This window comes from Numida meleagris, chromosome 1 (genome assembly GCF_002078875.1).
Source record: "Numida meleagris isolate 19003 breed g44 Domestic line chromosome 1, NumMel1.0, whole genome shotgun sequence".
Classification (NCBI taxonomy): domain Eukaryota; kingdom Metazoa; phylum Chordata; class Aves; order Galliformes; family Numididae; genus Numida; species Numida meleagris.
In genome coordinates, this window is record NC_034409.1 from 191,354,733 (window position 1) to 191,378,899 (window position 24,167).

A 24,167-nucleotide genomic window follows, 5' to 3' on the forward strand; every position below is an offset into this window, starting at 1 on the left:
TTGAAAAATTAAAAGTAGTTGCGTATAAGCCCACAAGTGTTGGCAAAAGCTATTTATGTGAAAACGAAACTTATTCTCCACAAAGACAGTGAGGTTGAAGTCTAAATTTGACAATCTCGCAATCTAAACCAAATATGGGAAGAGCTAATACAATGCATTGAAGACTGAAGCTTTAAACACTGCCTTTGTTTAATATAGAAGCTACATAGAACAGCTCATACATTAGCTGGTAAGCATTTGGGCAGAAGGGAGCTCTACTGTACAACGATATGAAACAACTGAAAATTGAACACAAAATGAACCAAGTTCCCAAAGACTGTTGGCCCAAAGACTGACAGAGGAAACTTTCAAAGGATAGGCTTGAGACAAATGTAGAAAAAATACAGTAAAAGCGGAAGAAAATTTAAATGAATGCAAAAGTCATATGGAAATCAGCATGGTAGAGTTTAAGGGCAAAAAAAATGAATAGAAGACCTTGCAATGGGATATGTTTAGGAAAAGGAAACATTTCTCTACTGCCTACAATAGAGAAAGAGGAAAAAATACATGAAAAATTTAAGTGGGATGGACTCCATTTTAGCATTCGAGTATTGTGCTCACGCTGGACACTGTAGAGAAGACAGTATCACAGGAAGATAAACTTGGACCTTAAAAGATTTAACAGCCACCAAGCCCCAAATGCCCGAGTGAAAAACAACTGTGATATCACAGACCACAAAGCCATAGTGGCTTGGTTAAGTGAACGAAAACAACATCTGCTGGATGATTTCACTGCCCCGGTGCACTTCTCTGCTAATTTCCAAAGCGTCTCCATAATTCAATTGAGCTGATTCTTGTTGGAGTCTACAGTCACCATTTCCAAAGAGGCACAAGCAATATGAACCGGCAGCGCTCACCTACTTTTCACCCCGCTGCCTCTGAAGAAAGCCAAGATGTCCCACATCACTGCAGCAAGCTGCAGCTTCATGGAGACGGCTTCAAATGCACCCATTTGCAGAAGCCTGACCTGCAGGTAACAGTGGGCCATGAACACAAGCACCTTGCTTTTGTTCTCTTTCTAAGCTTCTGTTACCAAATTAAAAGTTTGAGGAAAAGCCTTTTGCTTCTCCAGACAGTTCTCCCTTTCTATTCACTTGCACAGCTGTGAAAATGAGTTGGGAAAAAAAGCGGGGGGGAAAGGCATCGGTTTCTACTCATGAGCAAAATATCACCCAGAGCAACTCTGACATATATAAATCTTTATTTATAAACCAGCAAGAGCCTGAAAAGAACTGTGTCCTGTGGGAGCAATGTGCCCTGTCCACTGCAGTCTGAGGCCAGCACAGACCTGGCTGTCCTGAGCAGCACAGCAGTGCTGGAAACTCTCAGAGCAAGCCAGATCTACAGATACTATTTCACAAAGAAGATATGCAAGCAATTCTTCGGGGATCCCCAGGCTTCTTCATGGCAAGGTCAAAACACCCATTAGAAGAGATTGGAGCAGCATGCTTTTCAGTTGGGAAGCAGACCACGGTCTAAACAAACAAATGGCCCTGACCTGGGAGGATGGAAAAACCTGATGAACAAATGACAGAGCTAATACAGTGGACAGAATTACTCCGTCCCAGGATCCTCAGTGCTCCAGGCTATTATTAATGCTTAACTATGTTACAACAGCACTACAGACTTCTTCCTTTGATTTAACACTGCATCTGATTCCTGGATGCTGGATCTTGCCCAAATGAAGGCCCTTATCCAATTGGAATTATAGCAATTACTGAAAATCCAGCCTACAGGGCAGTAGTATCTTGAGCTTTCACTGCAAATAATGAGCTTGTTAAGACACTGTAAGTAAGACAGCTTCCAGGGTCATGTTTTATGACCATAAGGTTGATACACTGAAATCCTACTAGCTGGAAACCACACAAGACATACTCAGACATCCACTGCCATACACCCCAACTCATAGAGAAGCAAATGTGAAGGAAGAAATTGAGAGGTAAGAATAGTGGGTGTGAATTACGTATGGTCTCCTGGATGCCCTCTCCCAGTGCAAACTTACAGATAGAGGCAGATGTCCATCTCACCCTCAGCATCTGATCAGAGGGCTGATGATGAGAGGGCTGGAGCACCTCACCTGCAAAGACAGGATGAGGGAGCTGGGCTTGTTCAGCCTGGAGAATAGAAGGCTGCAGGGTGACCTCATTGCAGCCTTCCAGTACCTAAACAGAGCCTACAAACAGGAGGGGAGTCAACTCTTTACAAGGGTAGATAATGGCAGGACAAGGGGAAATGGCTTTAAGTTGAAGGAGGGAAGATTTAGGTTGGATATCAGAGGGAAGTTCTTTACCAAGAAAGTGGTGAGGTGCTGGAACAGGCTGCCCAGAGAGGCTGTGGATACCCCGTCCCTGAAGGTGTTCAAGGCCAGGTTGGATGGGGCCCTGGGCAGCCTGGTCTAGTATTACATGTGGAGGTTGGTGGCCGTGCCTGCAGCAGGGGGGTTGGAGCTTGATGATCCTTGAGGTCCCTTCCAACCCAAGCCATTCTGTGATTCTATGATCTTGTCTTTCTTTAATTCCACTTGTCTGCTTTCCTGCCTAAAACACAGCAAATCTTGCCTTCTCCTCAAACTCAAAAGTCAAATCTCAGACCAATGGCCTGAAAGTTGCCCAGCTGAACCAGCACAAGCTCTTGTCATCTTCTCCAGCTCCTCTGGTTAGAGAGAAGAATCAGCAGCACAATGTTGCTTGCATTAGGCTACAAGGGAAAATAACTTCTTGCTCACATAGCCAGCTGGAGATCCTTTAAGAGATGCATGCATCATTGCTAGGTCACTCCAAGGACACTGGATTCTGAAAACAAATCTAAAGAACTAAGGAATAATGTCTCCCCAGCAAAACTAATAACAAGAAAAAATGATAAAATAAACTAACGCCCCAGGACACAGCTGGGAAGCAGATTGCTGCTGGACATTAATCTCCATTTTGAAATACAGTTTGGAATTTCCCTCAGGAAAGATCTGCAATGTGGAAGGCAGGTTGAATCACCAGCTGGAAAGGCCAAGGAACAGAGAGAAACATCAGATGGCTGGGAGGCTGAGCACAAAGGGTGCCTCTTCCAGCAGAAATGAATGAATGAGAGAGCTGCAACCTCCCAAGCTGCAGACACACTGGACAATGTCCTCTGCAGAGGCCCACGGACCTTACAGCTAAAGGAGGTAACGATCCTGCTGAGGCTGACTGCACCAATCACAGAGAAAACATCAGTTGTTCAGTCACTGATTACAGTGCATATGAAACATATTTCTGAATGGGAATTTTTTTTTTTTTTAAAGTAAGCTTGGCCAAGTCACTTTATAGGCACTGAGGGACATGGTTTAGCGGGCATGGTGGTGATGGGTTGATGGTTGGACTAGATGATCTTAGCAGTCTTCCCCAACCTTAATGATTCCATGATACACAGTTATGTGAGCTAGCACAAGAAACCTGAGCATTTACACTCACTTTTTCAATTGCACAAAGAGGCCTGTGCCCAAATTCTCAGAACTAAATGTTGCCCATCAAAATCACTGCAACTCTACCCAGAGCTTGCCTGTATGGGACATTCAGATACTCAGATCTGTCAATGGTACAAAGATCAGTACTAAAGCAATGTTTCTGGTTTTTTTGAGCTGTAATATTCTCTAGAAACTTTTTACCTGACACCTTCCTGACTTCTTCACAACGCTTCCAAAACTACCAAAATAGTCAAGCGCCTGGAATTCATGCAGCAGCTTTTCTTCTCTGCTAATGGACTGAAAAATGGCTGTAATTAATGAGGCAGGCATAAAGAGTTCCACCAATAGAAAACTCAAAGCCAAAGGTAGGTAGCTTTGACTCGAGAACAATTTGCAGTTGGACTCCCTCCTAGCACCGTATATGTTATTATTTGATACATACTTCAAACTAACAACTCTTTGCATTTCTTTTAAGCTTTCATGATCTGTGAACCTTTCTGAGATCCTCTTGATGCTACTGAAAGAAGTGAGAGAAATAGCTAAATAGTGCCTGAAAAAGATCATATACTGCTGAGCTTCTGGACTTGAAAACAATACCGAGTTGCTCTGAACATTTTTGCAGCGATTATTAAATCTCTCTTTTGTTTAGAAAGCATCTTCCCCACTGCTCTGAGCAAGGCTCAAGCAAATATGGAAAACGCAGTACAGAAGCAGCAGTTACAAAAAAATAAAAGACAAAGTCCAAAGAAACTAAGGACATTTTTTGTCTTTCAATTACGACAACTGTCACTAAAGGCTCACTTACAGGCATTCAGAAGTCAGCAGCGTTCCTTTACAACAATTTATTTTATATTAATCTTCCCATGCCTAGCTAATAATGTATGAACTGCACGGTATGAATTTGAAGGGTGTAAGTTTCTCTCTGCTTTAGTTTGCAGGTAGCAGAATTAAATTGTACAAATGCCACTGCTCTGTTACCATTTGGAGCGGCAGATGTCCAACTGCCAGCTGCACAAGTACTGAACGTGAAGCACTAATTACAGAGTAATTAAACGCTTTGTTAAACCATATTTAAGACTTTTATTCTCACTTCATAGCTGTACAGCTATTAGCAGACAAACACGCATGTAGTCCATTGCTCCAGCATCTATCAAGTTTTAAGCATATCCACAAGGTGAGGGATAGAGGAGAACTAGTTCACCGGACAAATTTAGGTTTTCCTGAAGCTTTTGATCCTGCCTTTCACTGAAAGCTGTAAAAAGAGAAAATTAAGCTAACATGAGACGACAAGTAGAGCTGCATTGTGGATTAGAGACAAAAAAAAAGGAAAAATTATAAATCATCTGAACAATGCCCCAAGATCATCTTCCAGCTGAAGTATATTCATATACGAACCAGAAAGAGAAATAAAAATAATGCAACAGTATTTGCCACTGACCAGAAGTTACTCGTCATCTTTAAAGATGCAGGAGCATGACAGCAGAGACAGATGCCTGCCTTCTGAGCTTCCTTCTGCAATATTTCTCTTTGAAGAAAGAGACCCTTCTAACCAACTTCCTTTTGTCCACAGCACAAAAAACCACGTGAGAAGTGCTCGTGTTGAAAAGCATCCCACAGCTCGGCACCGCTCTGTACACTCCACTTGACATTACAGCCACCATCAATTAGTTTAATTTTCCCTTTACCTTTTCATCCCTCCTGCCCCCTAGGTTGAGGGAGCTCCCTGAAGGAACCTGATAAATTTGAAGAGGAAATGTGTGATGTGGCTTCCTGCAATCAGGTCATTAAAGCTGCACACTCAAATCCCTTTCAGTCTTAAAGACTGCAGGGCTGTGACATTGTCTTCTTTTCAAACAGCACTTTAGAAATCATCAGTTTCATGATGCCTTTAAATAATTCAGCTGCAGTCAGGCAGTTGGGCTGATCGCACCCAATTAATCCTCATGATTCTTCCTTCACCTGCCACTTTACCACAGAAAGAACAGACAGAGCTCTTGAAGCCAGACAGTTTGGCTTTATTTCACTTCATTTCTTTCTTTACTTTTACTCACACAGCAGTATCAAGCTCAACAGCCTCTGGCCCCTTTACAGAGCCTCTGGCAAAGGAAGCAAAATAAAGAGGGATGTAACAGGTGACAGCATTTTGTGGCAGTCAAAATTCAATATTCAGGATGTTTTCCTAACTTTAAGTAAATTTAGCAAGTTGGTAAGTTCCGAAGTAATGATCCCCATGCAGAACAGAGATCCAGGTGTACTTGTTGACTATTAGTTAGTGGGTTTTTTTTAGGTTTGCTCAGCAAAAACACAGGTATTTTTGTGTTACCGTTTACATCTCACCTCTGCCTCTCGTCTAAATGAAAAATAGGAAGGATTTCAGAAACACCAGCAGAAGTGGCTGGAATCATGGAGCTGTTTGAGTTGGAGGGGACCTTTAAGGGCCATCTGGTCCAACCCTCCTGCAACAAACAGGGACAAGCTCCATCAGGTGCTCAGTGCCCAGTCCAACCTGACCTGAATCACAGACGTTCTTTTGGTCTGCCTTTTTTTTTCCTAAATATTGGTTCCATAAGGAAAGGACAGCTCAAGAAATACGGTAAACAAGCATTCAATGAAAACAAAAGGCAATACAAGCCTATTTTCTTACACAAAGGTGGCAGAACATAGCAACGCAGGATCAGAGGCCAAGAAAGAAAGGATTTGACCAGTTCCTTGGAAGCCTGCAGCTGTTTTCAAGATGTTTGCCACTGCATATGCCAACATGAGCTTACACCACCTCAAAGCAGCCCTGTCGTAGATGACACACGTTACTCATAGACAACAACAGCACAAGGCCTTATTCCACATACCCAGCAACATCGCTGAAGTTTGATGGGAACTGAAACCAAACACTGAGTTGGTACCAACTACGGATCCTCCTGCTCCTGACTGAGAATTACAAACCCTTTGGAACCACAGAGAGCTCCTTCAAATTTGAATGTTTGTTTAAATTGGCACTGCTCTTCACGGTTACAACAGAAATTATGAAGCTCAGTTATATTCACTCTTCATAGTCTACAAGACACATGCTTCTCGCAGTATGAATGCAAGAAGGACAAAGTACCTATCAAACATTCAAATCAAAACAGACCCCAAAAACTGAACGCTATATGGGTTAAACTGACCTAAAACATCGCCCCTGTTACAATAAGGAATAAACTGCAATATTGGTGCTAAACAGCATGACTTACATTTGACCTTGTTCTGCCTGTTTGGGTGGGAGCGCGGTGTTTTTCTTATTTTGCTTCTGTTGGTGTACAGAAGCTCAGTTAATTCAGCATACACACTCCGGGAGGTGGAAAAGATCAGTTCTCAACACATGCACCTGTATTGCTTGCCCTCTAGCACATAGAATTAATCCAAAACTCCTAGGAACCCTGACAAGTGAATTCCTACGCCATACAATAGATGTATCAGTGAGGGATGGAAGAGTCATTTCAGCATCAAACACAGGCTGGTGAAGTAATTATCTTCATCTGCTTCTCCATTTCTATCAGTTTAATATTACACAGAAGGACACGGAGCAGTTAGTCATCCACCTCCACGAGGGAGGAAAACTGGCTAGCTGCAGGCACAAAGGCAAGAAAAAGCATTTTTCCTTCGTAAAATCATGAATCTTTGAACACAAGTCCTTGGGTTTGGGGGTATATGAAGACACTGCAATCTTGTCGTGCTTTAGAAAAAAAAGCACACTGTACCACAACCTTCACGCCTCTGAACAGGTGCAACTGATCATTGCTTACTGTTTCCTTAAGGAGTGAATGGCAAAGAACTGCAACTGGAACACAACTCGTAGCAATTTCTACTAAAATTAGTGCATAAAAATCAAACGCTAAATGGCACAAAGACCTAATTTACCAAACTTTCAGTTTGGTTCTTTGCACGCTTTAGAAACCTGAAGAAAACATAATATTTGATTTGGACCTGTCAGAATCCTTCAAGCTTTGGGCCTCCAATGATTTCTTACAAATTATTTACAACAAACGTTTAATGAAAAGATTTCAAATATACCACCAGCTTAACTGAGTGGTACCTAGACTAGCAAAAATGATTTTTGCTATTCAATAAGGTAAGACAAAGTAACAGAGCTTTAAAAACAGTCTAATCAATGAGAACTGGGAGAGACAAGAAAAATATTTTTGTACTTTCTGGTTTGTTTGCTCTCTGAATTTGAGTTTTTGTTTAATTGCTTTGCTTGCTAAGCTTGGCCCATTTAAATGCTGCAACTTGCAGCACAGCTTTTATGCGCAGTTGTTTCAGCACAACTGACAGGCCAACAAACCGTGGTCCCCAACACTAACACCATACAGGAGGGACCAAACCTTCTGTAATTAGTCCCTTTCTACTTTTTCCCCCCCAACACACACCTTTAATCTCCTCTTCTTTCTCCTGCATAGTCTAGAAGCAGATGAAAACTAGCAGTTCACACGCCCAACAGCGCAGAGGTTACTTCAAAATTTACATGCTAGTCAAATTTATTTTCACATGGGTGAAGTAACAACTTCCTCTTCCCTATGTAGATTATCTCACAAACCAGTTTTTGCCAAGAGGAAAACACAAAAATACCTACTCTGCAAAAGCGTCACTCTATTTAAGAACTCCTAAGTTTGTCCCACTTTAGAGTATCAAGCCCTCTCTTAAGCAGCCTCTTTTCAGCCATAAATCTACACACCAGCTTCCTTTTTCCTCTGAGTTTCTATGCCATCTGTGCTTGCGTTGCTCAGTCTTTCCCATTCCCACACTCTGAAAACCTCAACAATAAATAACAACTATTTATTTTGGTCCTTCACCCATGTCAGTGTTTGTCACCCAGTCGCAGCCCAGCGGGTACACACAGAACCTTCTCTCTCCTGCATGCTAAGCTCTTCCAAAGCATCCCAGCTATGCAAAAGGCCCTCTCCGGCTTCCCACTCCAACCACTTCAGGGTAGAAGAGCCTGTTCAGTTTTAGAACTATTTTCCTACGGTTTTAAGACTTCAGAAGCAGTCTCACCACACGGACGCAAAAGCTTTCTGTAGGACAGGGCATCTATCAGGTGGGAGCAAAGAACTTCTAGACCCTTTGAAGCCACAGGACACAAAAATACATCATTTTTCAACAGAACATCAGAGACAGGGCTTGATTCCTTACCCACTACCACAACATACGGCATCTCAAGCCCTCTGCACCCAACAAGCCTGTTGGACGACCGCATAGTTCAAGCACCTTCCCTCTGAAACTCACTTGAATACATCTAAATACCTGACTGCTACTGAGAACAGAGTTTTGAGGTCCAAATAGCGACCTGTCCTCTTGCTGTTCCTCAGAGCTATGCCAACAGGTGAGGCCCACCTGCAACAAAGCACCTCAAGGAAACTGGGCAACCCAAGACCGGGCTGCTGAAGATGCCTGTTCTGTATGAGGATACCCACTCCTGGCTGCTGACCTGTGCAGCTCCACAGTGTTCTGGGAAGGCTCCCCTCTTTGCTCATCCACATATTACTGCAAAAACACCTTTATTCCAGCGGCAAAACCCCCAAACCCTCTGCAACCTTTAGGCACCTTATTGCTGCCCCACTTTATAGCACAGCTGAAGGGACAGACTTGGGGCAGAAGGGACCTCCAGATGATACTACGGGAGAAATGGCATTCCTTCAGGCAGGGATATGAGGGAAAAAGGGACAAGCGAACACCTCAGGGATTTGGGGGAATGGACCCACTCCCACCCACCGGGGCTGGCTGAGGGGTAGGCCTACCCCCCACCATTTGCTCCCCTTAGGGTCACAAAAGAAGGGGAATTTCCCTGCCTTAGGGCCTAGCGTGTGGGGTGAGGGGCCCTCACAACACCCGTGGGGGGCACGGAAGGGCACAGGGGGAAGCTCGGCTCCACTCACAGAACTCGGCGATGTAGTTGGAGACGGCGTAGTTCTCCTCGCACCATTCCAAGGTGGAGGTCGGAGGGCCCCAATAACCCTCCCGGTCAGCGGCCGGAGCCATCGCGGCGCCGGCTCCAGGCCACAGCGGAGCAAAGGGGAAAAAGAGGGGGAGGGAGGAAGGTTGCCGGGCCCAGAGAGAGGCAGGCGGAGAAGCGAGCTAGGTCCGCCCGCCTGAAGGCGGAGCTGCGCGGAGGAGGCCCCGCGCGTTGTCATGGCGACGGCTGCGGCCTGCGGGCTCGCTGGGCGGTATCCCACCCCTCTGTGAGGTTGTTGGGTGGGGAGGGCGGTGGGAAAAGTTTAGGATTGACGGGACATCTGAGGGAAAAGGGCGGTTTGAGGGCTCCGAGGACCCACGTAGAGCCCTTCTGAGAGGTGCGCGAATCTATCTCCTCGCCCCTTCTTGGGTACGGCACGCTCCCCGGGGTCACTTTGGTGGCACAAATGTGGCTTCTCCTTTCACGCCGTGTTTTTAAATAAAGAGGAAAGCGCCTCTCTGAGAGGAGGGAGGCAGGAAGGAGGTTTTTTTTTTATAGCACTGCCTCCTACGCGGGGGTTTCTCCCAGCTGATGCCTTATTTAGTTCTTACGCTGCGTACTATACTCTCACCCAGAATATGCAAAGTGCTTTTCGTTTCCAAAGGGAAATGCAGTCTAAAAAGGGAAAGACTCGAAACGCATGGGAAAAGAATAAAATGCGCAAGGGAAGCCTGATAACATTGTGTTATTTTTGTATTTCAGACCAAAGATATAAAGAGGAGATCTGGGCAGACCTTGAGAGCTAGATACAGCTCTTATCCCCATTGCTCCCTGGAACGTATTGTGTATGTACACACAAACTTATTTTTCTACATCTTATTTCTTCTCACCTCCCCTTCAGCACCCTGTAGGTGTCCCTGTTCCTTTCAGGGGAGTGGAACCAGATGGACTTTAAAAGTAACTTCCAACTCAGATCGATGCTATGATTCCATGATTCTGTACGCTAAAAAACTCCAGTCTGAATACATCTATTTCCTAGTGTAAGTGCAAAGGCACCACTATACATACCTAGTAACCTGCCTTCTACAGTCCCACCTAAATGCTTTTAGCATCAGGTAGAGAGAGGTTTTCAACATTTTTTGTAATGATTGAAAGACTCCAAAGTAAAGTTGATTACAGTTATGGCAATGATAAAATATTTAGGCTGCCAAGACGTCATCAAAATCCCTATGCATTGCAGACCTATCCTTTTTTTCTATTTTTTTCTTTTGTTTTTCTGTTTGTTTTCTTCCGTCTTTTTCCTTCTATCTTTTGCTTTCCTTTTTTTTTTCATTTTTCTTTTCTCTTTTTTTATTTTTTTCAGAGCTAGATTTTCCTCTCCGTACTCAGACTTTTGAAACAGATCTGAAGTACTGCCAAACTGATTCCAAAGCACAGAACTGTTTATGAACCAACCACGAGGAGGATTTTAGTCTGGTTGATGGCAGCATTTGGACATTTGAATGTTCATTTCCTAGAGTCAGAATCATTAAGGTTGAAAAGACCTCTAAGATCACCAAGTCCAATCCCAACCCTACCCCACCATGTCCATTGACCATGTCATCCAGTGACACATCTCCGTAGTTCTTGAACACCTCCAGGGACAGTGACTCCTCCACCTCCCTGGGCAGCCTGTGCCAATCTATTACCACTCTTTTGAAGAGCAATGTTTTCCTGATATCCAACCTGAACCTCTCCTGGTGCAACTTTTGGCCATTCTGTCTCATCCTATCGCTGTTACCCAGTAGAAGAGGCTGACCCCCACCTCACCACAACTTCCTTTCAGGGAGTTGCAGATTGCGATGAGGTCTGCCCTGAGCCTCCTTCAGACTGAACAATCCAAGTTCCCCCAGCTGCCCTTCATAAGACCTGTGCTCCAGACCCTTTCCCATCTTTGTTGTTTGAAATGACAGCAGTTCTGGAACTGAAGAAATAAATATCCCCTTCACATACCAGGAGTACAAAATAGGAACAAACAGCATTTACAATATTCAGTTACAACTGGTTGTAAATAGATAAGTAAAAACATCAATGTTTGTTTCTTTTATCACCAGATGGATACTGGACTTGACAGGGTTTGTAACTGCAACAGAAAAAAGAAGCCAGATATGAAACTAGTTTTATAACCGGGCAGGATACATTAATGAATGGTTTTATGGGGTATATAATAACATGGATTGTTATTCTTTTTTTTTTTCCCCTTGAGAATTGCAAACAGAAATGTATAGTTACCCTTTAATATAATTCAGTGGGCAATTTTTATTTATTTGTTGTGTTTTGGTAGGGTTCTCCATCATAACAACCTTTTATGTCTGACTTATTCTCTAGCAAACCTTTCAGCCATTGCATTCTCAGAAGCACAGTATTGAAGAGACAGCCACAAACCATTATAAGACACTTTTCTTTCTAAATCTGTTTTGTAAAGGTAAATGCATTTTCTAAAAGACAACTTTTGTGTGCTCTTACAGTAGCACATATTAAAAGCAGTATTTTTCCCCTGTAACACTGAGCGGTGCTTTGCAGTGTACATTACCTCACTGGATATAATGTGACAGGCTGAAGTTATTTGCATCTAAATGTGGTTTCTCTAACTAGATAGTAGAACCTACCTGTGCCCAGGTGGTCGATGTTCTTCGTGCGAGCTGTAAGTCGCATGGAGGGAATGTCTCATTTCTGAAGTAACAAATAGGGAAACTAACACAGAGCTCATGAAATACTTATTTTCAGTACCACTAAAAATGTACTTCACATGCCACTGGAGTAATTTCCTGTGGCTTCTCCTGCTTGCCTGTGGTAAAAGATCTTCTCCATAGTGCTCTGTGTCACCCTAAACCTCACGACCTAACAGAAACCAAACTGTTCAGTTAGTCAAGTCGTGTCAGTGTACACCACTAGAGGGATATGTCATGTAAATTTAGTATGTGGATCCAGTACGTTTTTGCTTGGGGCTGGGAAGAGGCTGCCGTTCAGAGATGGCAGGTGTTTCTTTCTGTGCTCTGTGAAATTCAGAAAATGATACCTGAATATTGAAGAACGTTTCTCTCACCTCCCTTCACAATGCAAACCCTCTATCTTTTCTTGTTCTGCTGGTTGTTTAATTTCCACATAAAATGAGACCTAACAAACAGATTGATTAGAACTCATTACGGCTGCATATGTTGGAGAAGGCTGTACATATTCCCTCTCATCAGTAATTGCCTGCATAAGGGGAGATAAAATTGGCGCAGTCTTGAAGATGTTTTCACTACTTGGTTCTAATAACGTTAAAATAAAGGTATCAATCACTGGTTCAGAAACAAAGCTGAATGTTGTGCTACAAATTGCCTGGTCCAATTCTACATTAATTATGAACCTGTACAACTTTTAGGATTGTATTTTAATGGTTCGTAGCCATATTCAACAACTTAGGCATGGAATCCTAAGACAGGGTTCTCGGCTCCAAAGTCTCATAGCCCATGAAAATGTTGGCTTCCAAATGCTTCAGCTCAATCTGCCATTATTGGCAGCTTTCTGATAATCATCTGCTTCGCATTAGTTACAGAAGAAGGTCATTAACACCTTTATATCATGCAAGCCTGATCCTGTGTAACGTGTAATTTATCCCATTGGTTTATACGCAGATATCGTGAGTAGGGTTCTAAAAGCAGGTTTGTAAGAGACTGAATCAGACTCTTTTGTAATGTGCTTTGAAGTTTAAGGGCACTTTATAAGCACCCTTGTTAGGATGATGATAATTATGCCTGAAGTACAATCACAGAAAGAATGAATGGAAAAGAGAAATCATTTCCCAACATGAAGAAAGATCTGATCCAAGAAACTTCAGCTGGCTTTAGCAGAACTGATTCCCTGTTGATAGCTGAGAAGGTATGTCTGTGCTGAAGTTAAAGGGAGTCATGCATTTGTAAAGCACTGTCAGCTCCTAGTGCCATATGAACACTCAGACAGTTGCTGGTGTCATCATACTTTTCTTAGTCGTATTTTCAAGGGTATTGTATGCATTTTGGCAAGCGGCTGTGTTAGTGGGTGACATCAGCTCTGTGGGTTCTGTGACCATCAGGCACGGAGAGGATCAGGTATGAATGCAACAACTTGAATATTTTTGATGAAAACGGGAACTGCTTGAGCGCTGGTGTTTAGGAAAGGAGGTGCTAAAATCCGCATGTTTGCTTATCCTAGTGGTGGGTTAAGCTGAAATTTATCAGCACCCGGTGGTTACTACCCTGAATGTAGACAGCATGTGTTAGTATCTTCTAACACCTGCAGCTTCCAGCCCATTGTATTAGCATGAAATCAAATTGATGCCAATTTGCAGTAATTTGCAGGTCTGAAATTGGCACGGAGAAGGTAAACCTGCTCTTCAGCCACTCCTGTGGGAGATGCAGATGGCACTGGGAAAAGTGCAAAAGGAGAGCTCGGCTTAGTGACTTTTCCTGTCATCTAAGCTTAATTCACCCCCGTGTGTGAATCAGAACCCTTCAATGTATTTGTGCTAAATGTACACCAATTTGAGCTGCAATATCAAATGATGATCGAGGGAGAAAGGCTTTCTAAAAGCACAAGTGGCAAGTGCTTCAATCTCATCGACTTTCAAAGGAATCCAGGAATCAGCCTGCCTGTGTACCTTGGAAGTCTTCTCATGCCTTTAAAGAACCAAAACCAAACACTGCAGTTTATTCTTTACACTTGTCAACAGCGTTTGCCTTAGAAAAAAATGAAGCAAACTCTCTTTCTTTTCATGCTAATTTATGTTACAGCTGAGCTCAGTGTAACAAGATGCGCAGGAACTTTTGCAAGAGTATTTAAATGTGTTAACCTTGAGTTGGATCCTGCCTCAAAGTCTCAGTTCACTTCCTTAAGTGTTGTCATTTCAGATTCTTTCAGAACAGCAGCAGAAGGCCAGGCAGGATGCCCTGGAGTCACTGATCTTCCCTAGCTCTCACATAATAGCACATATGGCTCCCAGCTGCTCTGTGTCCAAGAGCAATAAATGTTTTATGTTTCAGCAACTGCACTGAGCATAAGTATCTGGCCTTTTCAGAGGGCTGAAGTTTGGTGAGGCCTTGAATCTTGTTTATCTCCTTATTCAGTTGTGCAAAGCACCCTGCTCTGATTTGAGGTCTGTGAGCTTCCTGCTCTGTTTTCTATTGTCACAGGGCCCGTGACAAGTGGATGTCTAATGGACTCTTTGGAACTGCTTTGACCTCAGCTGACTGGAACTCAGGCATTCATGGCAAGCAGCCTTACTTTTAGATATCTTACCTCCCTGTGCAATATACAATCCTTAGAGCAGCTTAAAAACTCCCTATATAAAACCTAAGAAGAGAGACATGCCGGAGGATGAGGGCAACAAAATGCTGTCTTTGTCCAGGGTTTGGCAAGGCAGCACTGAGCCCATCTGGGACTCAAAACCTTGAAGCAGCTCTTTGTTACAATGGTGAGAGTAGCATTCCTCTCATTATGTTCTTGTCCCAGCTAGATCCCTAGGAAAAGGGCTGAGAAAGGATTCTGGGGAGAGCACAACGCTGAATCTATCTTAGGTTACATCTGTATGTTATATCATGGTGCTGTTGTGGCACAGGGGGAGATAATCCTTCCCACTCTTACCATTTTCAGTGTATGGAGAGATGGAGACTGAGCAGGGGCTTATTTGTGACCAGCTAATGCAGGAATGGAAGTCCCAACAGTGCAAGGGTGGCTTAAGGCCAATCTTTAAGGCAACATGGTGAGCAACGAGAAACTGATTTTGAGACAGACAGGCTAATTTAAAGTCTTCTAGGATTGTATTTTAATAGATCATATTCAACATCTTAGGCATGCAATACTGAGACAGGCTTCTCAGCTTGTAAGTCTCACATCCTATAATAATGTCAGCTTCCAAATACTTCAGCTTTAAATGTCATTATTGGCAGCTTTTCTTCCCAGAATCCTTGTAGGGATAGAGTCAGAGGAACTAGCTATTACCAATGCCTCACTTGCATTCTCTGAGTTTCAGTTTAGAGAAAAAAGCACTCACAGACCATTTTTTCACTTGTAAAATGAGGCAATTAGTGCCTGAATGTGGAAGATAATATATCCCACCCCATCCAATTGCGCACTGCTTTGCATTTGGGCTCATTGCTAGGAAAAGCCGCTTCCTTTGCACTGCTATTCTGGGAAACCCCTGGAAAAGGGGAAAACCACTAGGAGCAAGCAGATACAGACGTATTAAAATGTCAGATGTTAGAATAATAGTAATAATAAATAAAAAAAAAAAGAACCATCAAAATACCTTCAGTTGCATGGCACCTACGGAAGGAAAGGCATCTGCTATTTTCTTCCTTGATCTCTGGGAAGATGACATACATATCTACCCCAGGCTTATGCAAATTTTTCTACCTAGCCAGGAAATGAAGCAGGTTCTGCTCATCTAAAGAAGCCACTGTTATACTTCTGTCCTTTACTGCAGGAAGGAGGACGAGAGGAAAGAGATGAGTAATTATTTACTTGGCAAAAATCCTTTGTTACTTTTCTGGATATCAGTTAATTACCAGTGAGCTAATCAACTTACACCTCAGCCAAATTCTTTCTTTTAACATGTCATTAATAAAGGAGCCTGCTCAGACAATTCAAATTGACTTTATTAACATAGCTTGAATAATTCAGACCTGTGAACTAAAAGGGGGAGAGAAGGAAGCACGAGGAAATACAGTAGTACATTTCCACTTGCAACTTTCTTCCATCTGTTCCATGGTCATTCCTACAGTGACCATTTGGTGATTGGTCTCAGTAGCAGAGCTCATTAATGGGCAGGAAAGGAAAGAAATCTCCAGGAGATTTCCCATCTCTGCTTTGTTGCTGGCATCAGCTCCTGAGAAGCAAGCCATATTGTCTTATACTGTAAAAAGTCAATGCTTTACATATATAATATGCTACATATTTTATATGTATGTACATATTTTATTTCTATACATACATATATGTGGCATGCTACATATTGTATACATATGCGTGTATATTTATGCATTCAAATTGACTTTACATATACTATTTATGCATATATATTATAGTATCATAGAATTATAGAATTGTTAAGATTGGAAAAGACCTCTAAAATCATCTCGTCCAACTGTCAAATTATGTATATTAGGTATATGGTTTACTACTTGTTTATATGAATGAGAGCTGGCTTCTGGGCATGGCAGTGCCCAGGTGTTCGTCAAGCCAAACTTAATACAATGTCATAACAAAACTGGAGAGGAGAGTTGATCCATCATGATATGCTTTTCTGAAAATCTTTGTCCAAAAGCGATGCAATTATTTGATTACAATGTGAATGGATTAATTACACCATATGGAGCTACCTAATGCGTATGAATCACTTTCTGCATTCTGTTTGAAGTCCTTATGTCTACAATAGCAGACAACTCTCTATATGGAGTGCTGAGTGTGGCAGCCCTGGACATTCTAAATCATTGGATGAGTTCCTGAGTTCAAATGCCACAGTAGCTGGGATCTAAAAGTTAGGCAATGCTAATACAGGGTTTAACCATGGCCCACTATGCTTAACACAAAACCTCTGTGAGCTGTATTAATGGCTTTATATTCTCCTGGTAGAAACTGGACTGTCTCATGGAAGGGATTCAAGCTCAAACAGGGTAGATTTAGGTTAGATATAAAGAAAAAATCATTTACAGTGAGGGCGGTGAAGCACTGGAACAGGTTGCCCAGAGCTGTGGTTGATGCTCCTTCCCTGGAGATTTTCAATGCAAGGCTGGATCAGGCCCCGGGCAACCTGACCTAGCTGTGGTGTCCCTGTTCACTGCAGGGGAATTGGACTAGATGGCCTTTAAAGGTCCCCTCCAACTCTAAGGATTCTATGATTCTGTGATACAGTGACTCTCCTCTATGAATTGTGCTTCAAAAAGCAAGCCGGGGTTTGTCACTTGTCACAGAAGCACAAAGCCTGTGGAATGAGCTCTGCTCGTCCAGGGGTTTTCTGTAAGAGCATTGCTGACTGAGGTTGGCAGACTGTGCTGCTCGAGGTCTGAATTGTTTGCATCAGTTCTGCTGCACAACGCCATGTCCACAATCGGGTATGGCTGATACAGATTATAGGGGACTGATGGTGCTTAAAGGAATGGGTAGTAAGATTCAGCAGAAGTCCACCTCACATCAGCTCTCTCTTGTCAGTCTTCCCACAGAAAGTTGTGATGCTCTCAGAGGTGGGTGCTGTACAACTTCAACCCATCGATCACAGAATCATTAAAGTTGGAAAAGGCCTCCAAAATCACCAAGTCCAACCCCAACCCAACCCCACCATGCCCACTGACCATGTGCCTCAGTGTCACTTTGCCACGGTTCTTGAACATCTCCTGGGATGGTGACTCCACCGCCTCCCTGGGCAGCTTGTGCCAATGCATCACTGCTCTTTTGGAGAAGAAATTTTTCCTGATATCCAACCTGAACCTCTCCTGGTACAACTTGTGGCCATTCTGTCTCATCCTACTGCTGTTACCTGGGAGAAGAGGCCAACCCCCACCTCGCCACAGCCTCCTTAAAGGGAGTTGTCGAGGGCAGTAAGGTTGCCCCTGAGCCTCTGCTTTTCCAGAGTGAACCATCCCAGTTCCCTCAGCCACCCCCCATAAGACCCATAATGTGCTGCAGACCCCTCACAGCTCTGTTGCCCTTCTCTGGACATGCTCCAGGGCCTCAGTGTCCTTTTTGTAGTGAGGGGCCCAGAACTGGGTACACAGTACCCACAGTACTTGAGGTGCAGCCTTACCATTGCCAGCATGGAGAGATCACCTTCCAACAATCAAAGGCTGAACAGTGTTTCTGGATTAGTTAATCTCTTTGTCATGCCGTCAGAACAAACACACGCTATACTATTCAATGCCTTCCTGATGTGCCAGATACAAACAGAAAGAGCTGAACACCTTTTAAAAGGAGCATTCTATGCCCTGCTTCCATTGCTGGGCACGCTGCACCGTTCACATGACCATCTCCATTTTTTTAGCCAATGCTCTCTCAAAGCTTGAGGCCAGACTGCTAATCTCTGGACAAGCAAATGCATTTCTTGACAGTGTGATTGGTGTTGGCCCATCGCCCTTCATGGCTTGGCCCTCTGACAGCTGGCAGTGATTTTCTGACGACTGGAGCCCCAGTCACATGCCCCCTGACAGCAGCAGAATAATATTCTCATGCCTGCGATAATGGCAAATGCATTTGGAAGGCTCATGAATAAAATTCCCTTCTCTGTCTCTTTTTATAACTCTGACATGCTTTTCTGTTGCTAGTTTCTCCTCACTTGTTTTTTTTTTTTTCCCCTCCACCGTTATTTCTCACACTCTATTATTATTCCTTGTGTTTTCAGAGTGGCAGAGACAGACACTTCTAATTTCTTCCCTGCTCAAGGCCCAGTGCTCTTTCTTTTGCTCTTGGAGCAATATTCCCCAGATATTGTTGGCAGAATGCTCTGTCAGTGTTGAGTCCTGTGTGAAACTGCCTTGCAGAACCCCTCTAATTTTGCTCCTACCAGCTTCTAACAATGCCACTTCCGTCTTTCCTGGGCCTTGCTTGCCAGCTTTGATATTTATTTTCCAAACATGCCTTTGACTCTTCTGTTTTCTCAGGGAAGTTTGGGCTTGGTTCCACCAGCCTGACATACCTCCTAATTCTTAGCATGGAGAGGAACCTCAGATGCAGAGAGGCAGGGGGGAAAGGGGAGCCACACTATAAAAGCTGATTTATTGTATTTATTTATTTATTTGCTCGCAGGATGTCTTGTTTGCCCTTGGCTGAGCAGAAGGGGAAGGCTGGGGCTACGTGTCAGAGCAGGCATCAAGGAAGTGGAATCTGGGGATTTTCTTAAAGTGACTTATTTATTATCCTAGAAAAACTGGTCCTAGGAGGGGGGAGATTATTGTCAGCATGTGGGAAACCTCCTGTTTTAGCAATCTCGGATGAAAGATTAATGTCTAATTCTCTGATGGGTCTGGTAAGATAGTAAAATAGATTATCCTGCTGTTTGCAGTACCCCCCTCAAAAGGAATGTACGTCACTGAATGAACAATCCTAAAATCCAAGCTGTGTGGTATGGTTGTGATGCTGGAGGGAGGCATGCCATCCAGAGAGATCTGGACAGGCTTGAGAAGTGGATCCATCTGTACTATGAGGGGCAACAAGGCCAAGTACAAAACTTCCACACCGTGTTTAGGAAGAGCTGAGGTGAGATGGCTGTACCCTTCTCAGCTCCCAAGTCCTTGTCTGGATAATGGGAACAGAGCTTGGCCCTGCATGGTAACACCCTAAATGGGTTCCAGCCTTTCTGTCCAAGCAGGTTTCAGAGCTGTTCCTCTGTCTACACGTGTGTGTGAGGAACACGAGCATCAGCCTGGTCCTGAAATTCAGCTTAAACCTCAGAAACCCAGCAGTCCTGGGGCCATTTATACATAGGAGAAGAGCAATGCAAGTCAAGACAAGATCTTCGGTATACCTAAGTCTTGCTGTGAAGGAGATCCACAGATAAAGCATGAAATTCACTTTACTCACAAAGATATGTCAGAAATCGCTATTTGAGGTATCAGCAGAATAACTTGGGTGTAGAATCATGGTAAGTAAAAGGGCATCGGGGTGCTGCTTTGAATGAGCTATTCTGGGCCCAGCTGGAGCCAGTCTCAGTCTATCTGCTGCTTAGTAGAGGCACTGGTTCCTCCTACCTGTGCTGATAAAGGAGGATGACATGACACCTTTGCGTCTAGGTCAGCCCTCAGAGCGCTTCCATGGAGATCAGAAAGAGTTTTCCTGGGCTTCACTAGAAAAACATACGATGTTCTGTAGCCTAAGCTCTCCCACAGGCAAGGATATGCTTCTCGTAAGTGCTTGGGGGAACTGCAGGAGAACTGCTTCTTTTGAAAGCAATGAAATGACTGCATTGCCCGCTCAGCCAGGTGGGCAAACTGAACCAAGTAGCTCCCTTGAGCCCCCATCATTGCTCTTGGGAATGGAGTTAGGACAAGCTTTAGTGCTGTGTTCTGTAGATGTCTGAAAGCAGGAAAAATATCCTACAGTTTCCTGCCATTGCCGCACTATGCTTCAGCTAATAAGAGACTGTCATAAGGGATCGCTCATTATTTCATACAGACACTTTTGTACAGGCTGTCTTCCAAAAAGCTTGGAGTTACTACAACGATGTTTTAACTGTGCATTTGTGAAATACTCTCTGGAGCTCTTACTGGTGGCCCATGCTCACCGAGGAGCCTTGATATGCCTTATTTTTCTGTTCTCTGATATTGGGATGCTGTAGGATGAAGCAGACTGGAGCACAGTGCTCTCCTGGACTGTGAGTATCATGATGCCACTGGTGTTTCTTGTCTTCTCTAAGTGTGCTCTGTGATCCCATATTACCTTTGGTCATAACAGGCCATAATTTTTGTCCTGCAGTTTGGAGTTTTCAGGACTGAGCCTTGCCAGGTTTGCTTTGTCTGAACTTTTCCTGACCTGCCTGAGCTTAGCTTTACTCAGTTTAGCTGTGGCAGCCATTTCTCTATTTGACCAGGTGCCTATGTTTGGTTTGCTTTGCTTTGCTTTTTGTGTTATGATCAACTGTAGTTTGCATGGACAGCAGTAGCAAGCAGTTATTCTGCGAGGAATGAGATGCAAACAACTGTAACACCATGATGTAATATGGAGAAATACAGGCCTGGTATGATAGCAGAGACCTTGAGAAGTGAAGATACAGGACGTGGTGTAGAGGAGTGCAAGCGTGGGATGAGAAGAGATAGGGCACAGGCTGGAGCTGGAGACCTTCTGGTTATAAACAACTCACCCACGGTCAGTTAAAGGAATGCAGACATGGACAAAACTAGTTTTAGGGGTAACAAAGAGAACAAAGAAATATCTAATGTACGTACAGGGCACAGTATACAGCAAGTCTGGACATGGGAGAGATTGGTAGACTCAAGAAGAAAGAGAAGGTTGTGAAAGAATATCAGCAAGCATAGAAAAAAGACCCAAAGTGGATCCCAAAGAGAGGAAGGATAAGACAGTAACATAAACAACATATTTTGAATTGTATTCTTATTATTTTTAAGACCTTTTCTGCGTTGTATTTTGGATTGTTATTCTCTCTTTATCTATAATAATTAGATCAAGACTAATAGCGATTCCTGATTAAAGTAATTAAAATTTTAGTTATGCTAACAGTAAGTTCTTGGCTTTCCTCATATATATGGTGTGCTTCCTCTTTACCCACACACAGCATTTTCATCATAACACTTCAGAGGTTGAATTTTTTGAATGAAATATAAATACTTACAAAGTAGATGTTTCCATGCAAGCTTGATACCACAAGATGCCATTTCTGTCAGTGGAAGCTGTAATTTCATCTTAAAGCAGAATTCTAAAAAGGAGTCAAATGAATCATACTGTAAGACTGCCTACATTTCTCCTGTTAATTTTACACAGAACCCAGGCTGACCAGCTTAGGCAGAATTGGTGTAGGACTTCAGAAGTCTTGAAATGACATGAACCCACCCTAGAAACACATGCTGTTCATAGAATCAAAGAATCATAGAACCACAGAGTCACAGAATCATAGAATCAATCATCGAATGGCTTGGGTTGGAAGGATAAGGATATCAAGTTCCGATCCCTGTGCCATGGGTAGGGCTGCTACTAGATCAAGTACTAGATTGCCCAGTGCCCCATCCCAGCAGGCCTTAAACACCTCCAGGAATGGGGCAGCCTGTTCCAGCACCTCACCACTCTCAGTAAAAAACTTCCCCCTGACATCTAATCTAAATCTCCCTTCCTTTAGTTTAAAACCATTCCACCTTCGTCTTATTACTAAAAAGTTGATTTCCCACCTGCTTATAATCTCCCTTTAAATACTGGAAGACTGCAATGAGATCTCCCCGCAGCCTTCTCTTATCCAGGCTGAACAAGCCCAACTCCCTCAGCCTGTCTTCATAGGAGAGGCTCTCCAGCCCTCCCATCTTCTTCATGGCCCTCCTCTGGACTCTCTCCAAAAGCTCCACAACTTTCCTGTGTTGGGCGCCCCAGCCCTGGACGCAGTATTCCAGATGGGTCCTCATGAGGGCAGAACAGAGGGGGACAATCCCCTCCCTCTCCCTACTGGCCACCCCTCTTTTGATGGAATCCAGGATACCACTGGCCTTCTAGGCTGCAAGTGCACACTGCTGGCTCATGCTCAGTTCTTCATCAGCTGGGACCCTTAGGACCTTCCCAGTAGGGCTACTCTCAAGGATTTCTTCTCCCAGTCTGTATACGCATCTGGGATTTCCTCCACTCAAGTGCAAAACCTTGTATTTTGCTTTGTTGAATCTCAATTAGGTTCGCATCCCTTCCTTCTGCTGTATCAACTGCACTGCTCAGCTTGGTGTCATCAGCAAATTGCTGAGGGTGCACTCAATCCCATCATCGATGTCACTGATAAAGATGTTAAAGAGTATCGGTCCAAAGGCAGACCCATGGGGGACACCACTCGTTACTGGCCTCCACGTGGACAGACAACCATTGACTACAACCCTCTGGCTGCAACCTTCCAGCCAATTCCTTACCCATGTAGTCCATAGGAATAGTCCACCCTTCAAAGCCATCCCTCTCCAATTTAGAGATAAGGATGTGGTTAGGGACCGTGTCAAAGGCCTTGTATGAGTCCAGGTAGCTGACACCAGTTGCCTTCACTTTGTCCACCAATGCCATCACTCCATCACAGAAGGCCACCAGATGGGTCAGGCATGACCTTCCCTTGGTGAAGCTGCGCTGGCTGTCTCAAATCATCTGCTCATTCCTCATGTGCCTTAACATATCTTCCAAGAAGATCTCTTCCATGATCTTCCCAGGCAAAAAAGTGAGGCTCACTGGCCTGTAGTTCCCTGAGTCCTCCTTCCTCCTTTTCTTGTAAGTGAGAGTATGTTTCCCTGTTCACAGAATCACAGAATTGTACGAGTTTGAAGGGACCTCTGGAGATCTTCAAGAAGAGGAGGGGAAGGGTATACAATTGTTTCTGGAGACTCAACCTCACTCAGTGTTGCTGCTATGGCATAAGGGAAATATAGAAGCAGCTGACAGTGGGCTCAGGCCCTGTTTGGGCAGCTAGGCTCCCCTTAAGGTTTCCTACCAGAGCCAACACTGGAGCACGATCTTGTATTTACATAAGTAAATTTGGATGCTAATACAGTCTGCAGCTAACACCCCGGACAGTGTAGGCATAGCTACATGGGTGAACAACAGTGACAGATACATTTACATTCTGTTTCAATAACCAGTAACCTAAGCTGAAGAGCTAGGTGATGAAGGGTTTTGCCTCATATCGCGTAAGTGGTAGAAGAGCGTTTAAAAACGCAGACTGAGAACCTTCTGAATTGCAAAATCCCAAGAGCTGGGACTCACCCCCTCTCATCCCTGCCTCCTCACCTCCCCGCAGTGCAGCGTGCAAGTAGCACAGAGGAAGATGAACACGGTGAAAGGCTCAGTAGATGATGATTTGGTGACTCATATTTGATGAGCGGCTCATAACCAGCTTTATGTGGCTTATAACTGCTTCAGCCTGCTCTGCACCGAAGGCAGAGAGACTGCAGACCCTTCTTCTGCTTTGTGGCAGCAGCGCTTCCAGTTCCAAGTGTTGTGCTTTGTTAGTCCAAGTGTATCAAGAGACAACTTCCTTTGGCTATTTGCAGCACGTAAAAATCAATATGCCACTTACATATCCTCTCTGTCTGTCAT

At 43.8% G+C, this 24,167-nt stretch overlaps 1 protein-coding gene and 1 long non-coding RNA gene across 8 annotated transcripts in view; one reads left to right on the forward strand and one right to left on the reverse strand.

Annotated features, from left to right (window-relative positions):
• Positions 1-9,608, reverse strand: part of ACER3 (alkaline ceramidase 3) — a 60,429-nt gene extending 50,821 nt beyond the window's left edge. The window contains exon 1 of the mRNA XM_021383287.1: positions 9,385-9,608. Within this exon, the coding sequence (XP_021238962.1) occupies positions 9,385-9,487 (103 nt within the window). The 5' untranslated portion in view covers positions 9,488-9,608. The remainder of the gene's footprint in view (positions 1-9,384) is intronic.
• The window catches only part of LOC110391418, a 33,478-nt gene continuing 18,969 nt past the window's right edge, over positions 9,659-24,167 (forward strand). For 6 of the 7 annotated variants that reach the window (XR_002434070.1, XR_002434062.1, XR_002434072.1 and 3 more), the window contains exons 1-2: positions 9,659-9,798; positions 10,164-10,246. This is a non-coding gene — a long non-coding RNA (uncharacterized LOC110391418). Of the gene's footprint in view, positions 9,799-10,163; positions 10,247-10,764; positions 12,570-24,167 lie in introns of those variants that run through there. The other variant, XR_002434068.1, reaches the window with a different exon arrangement.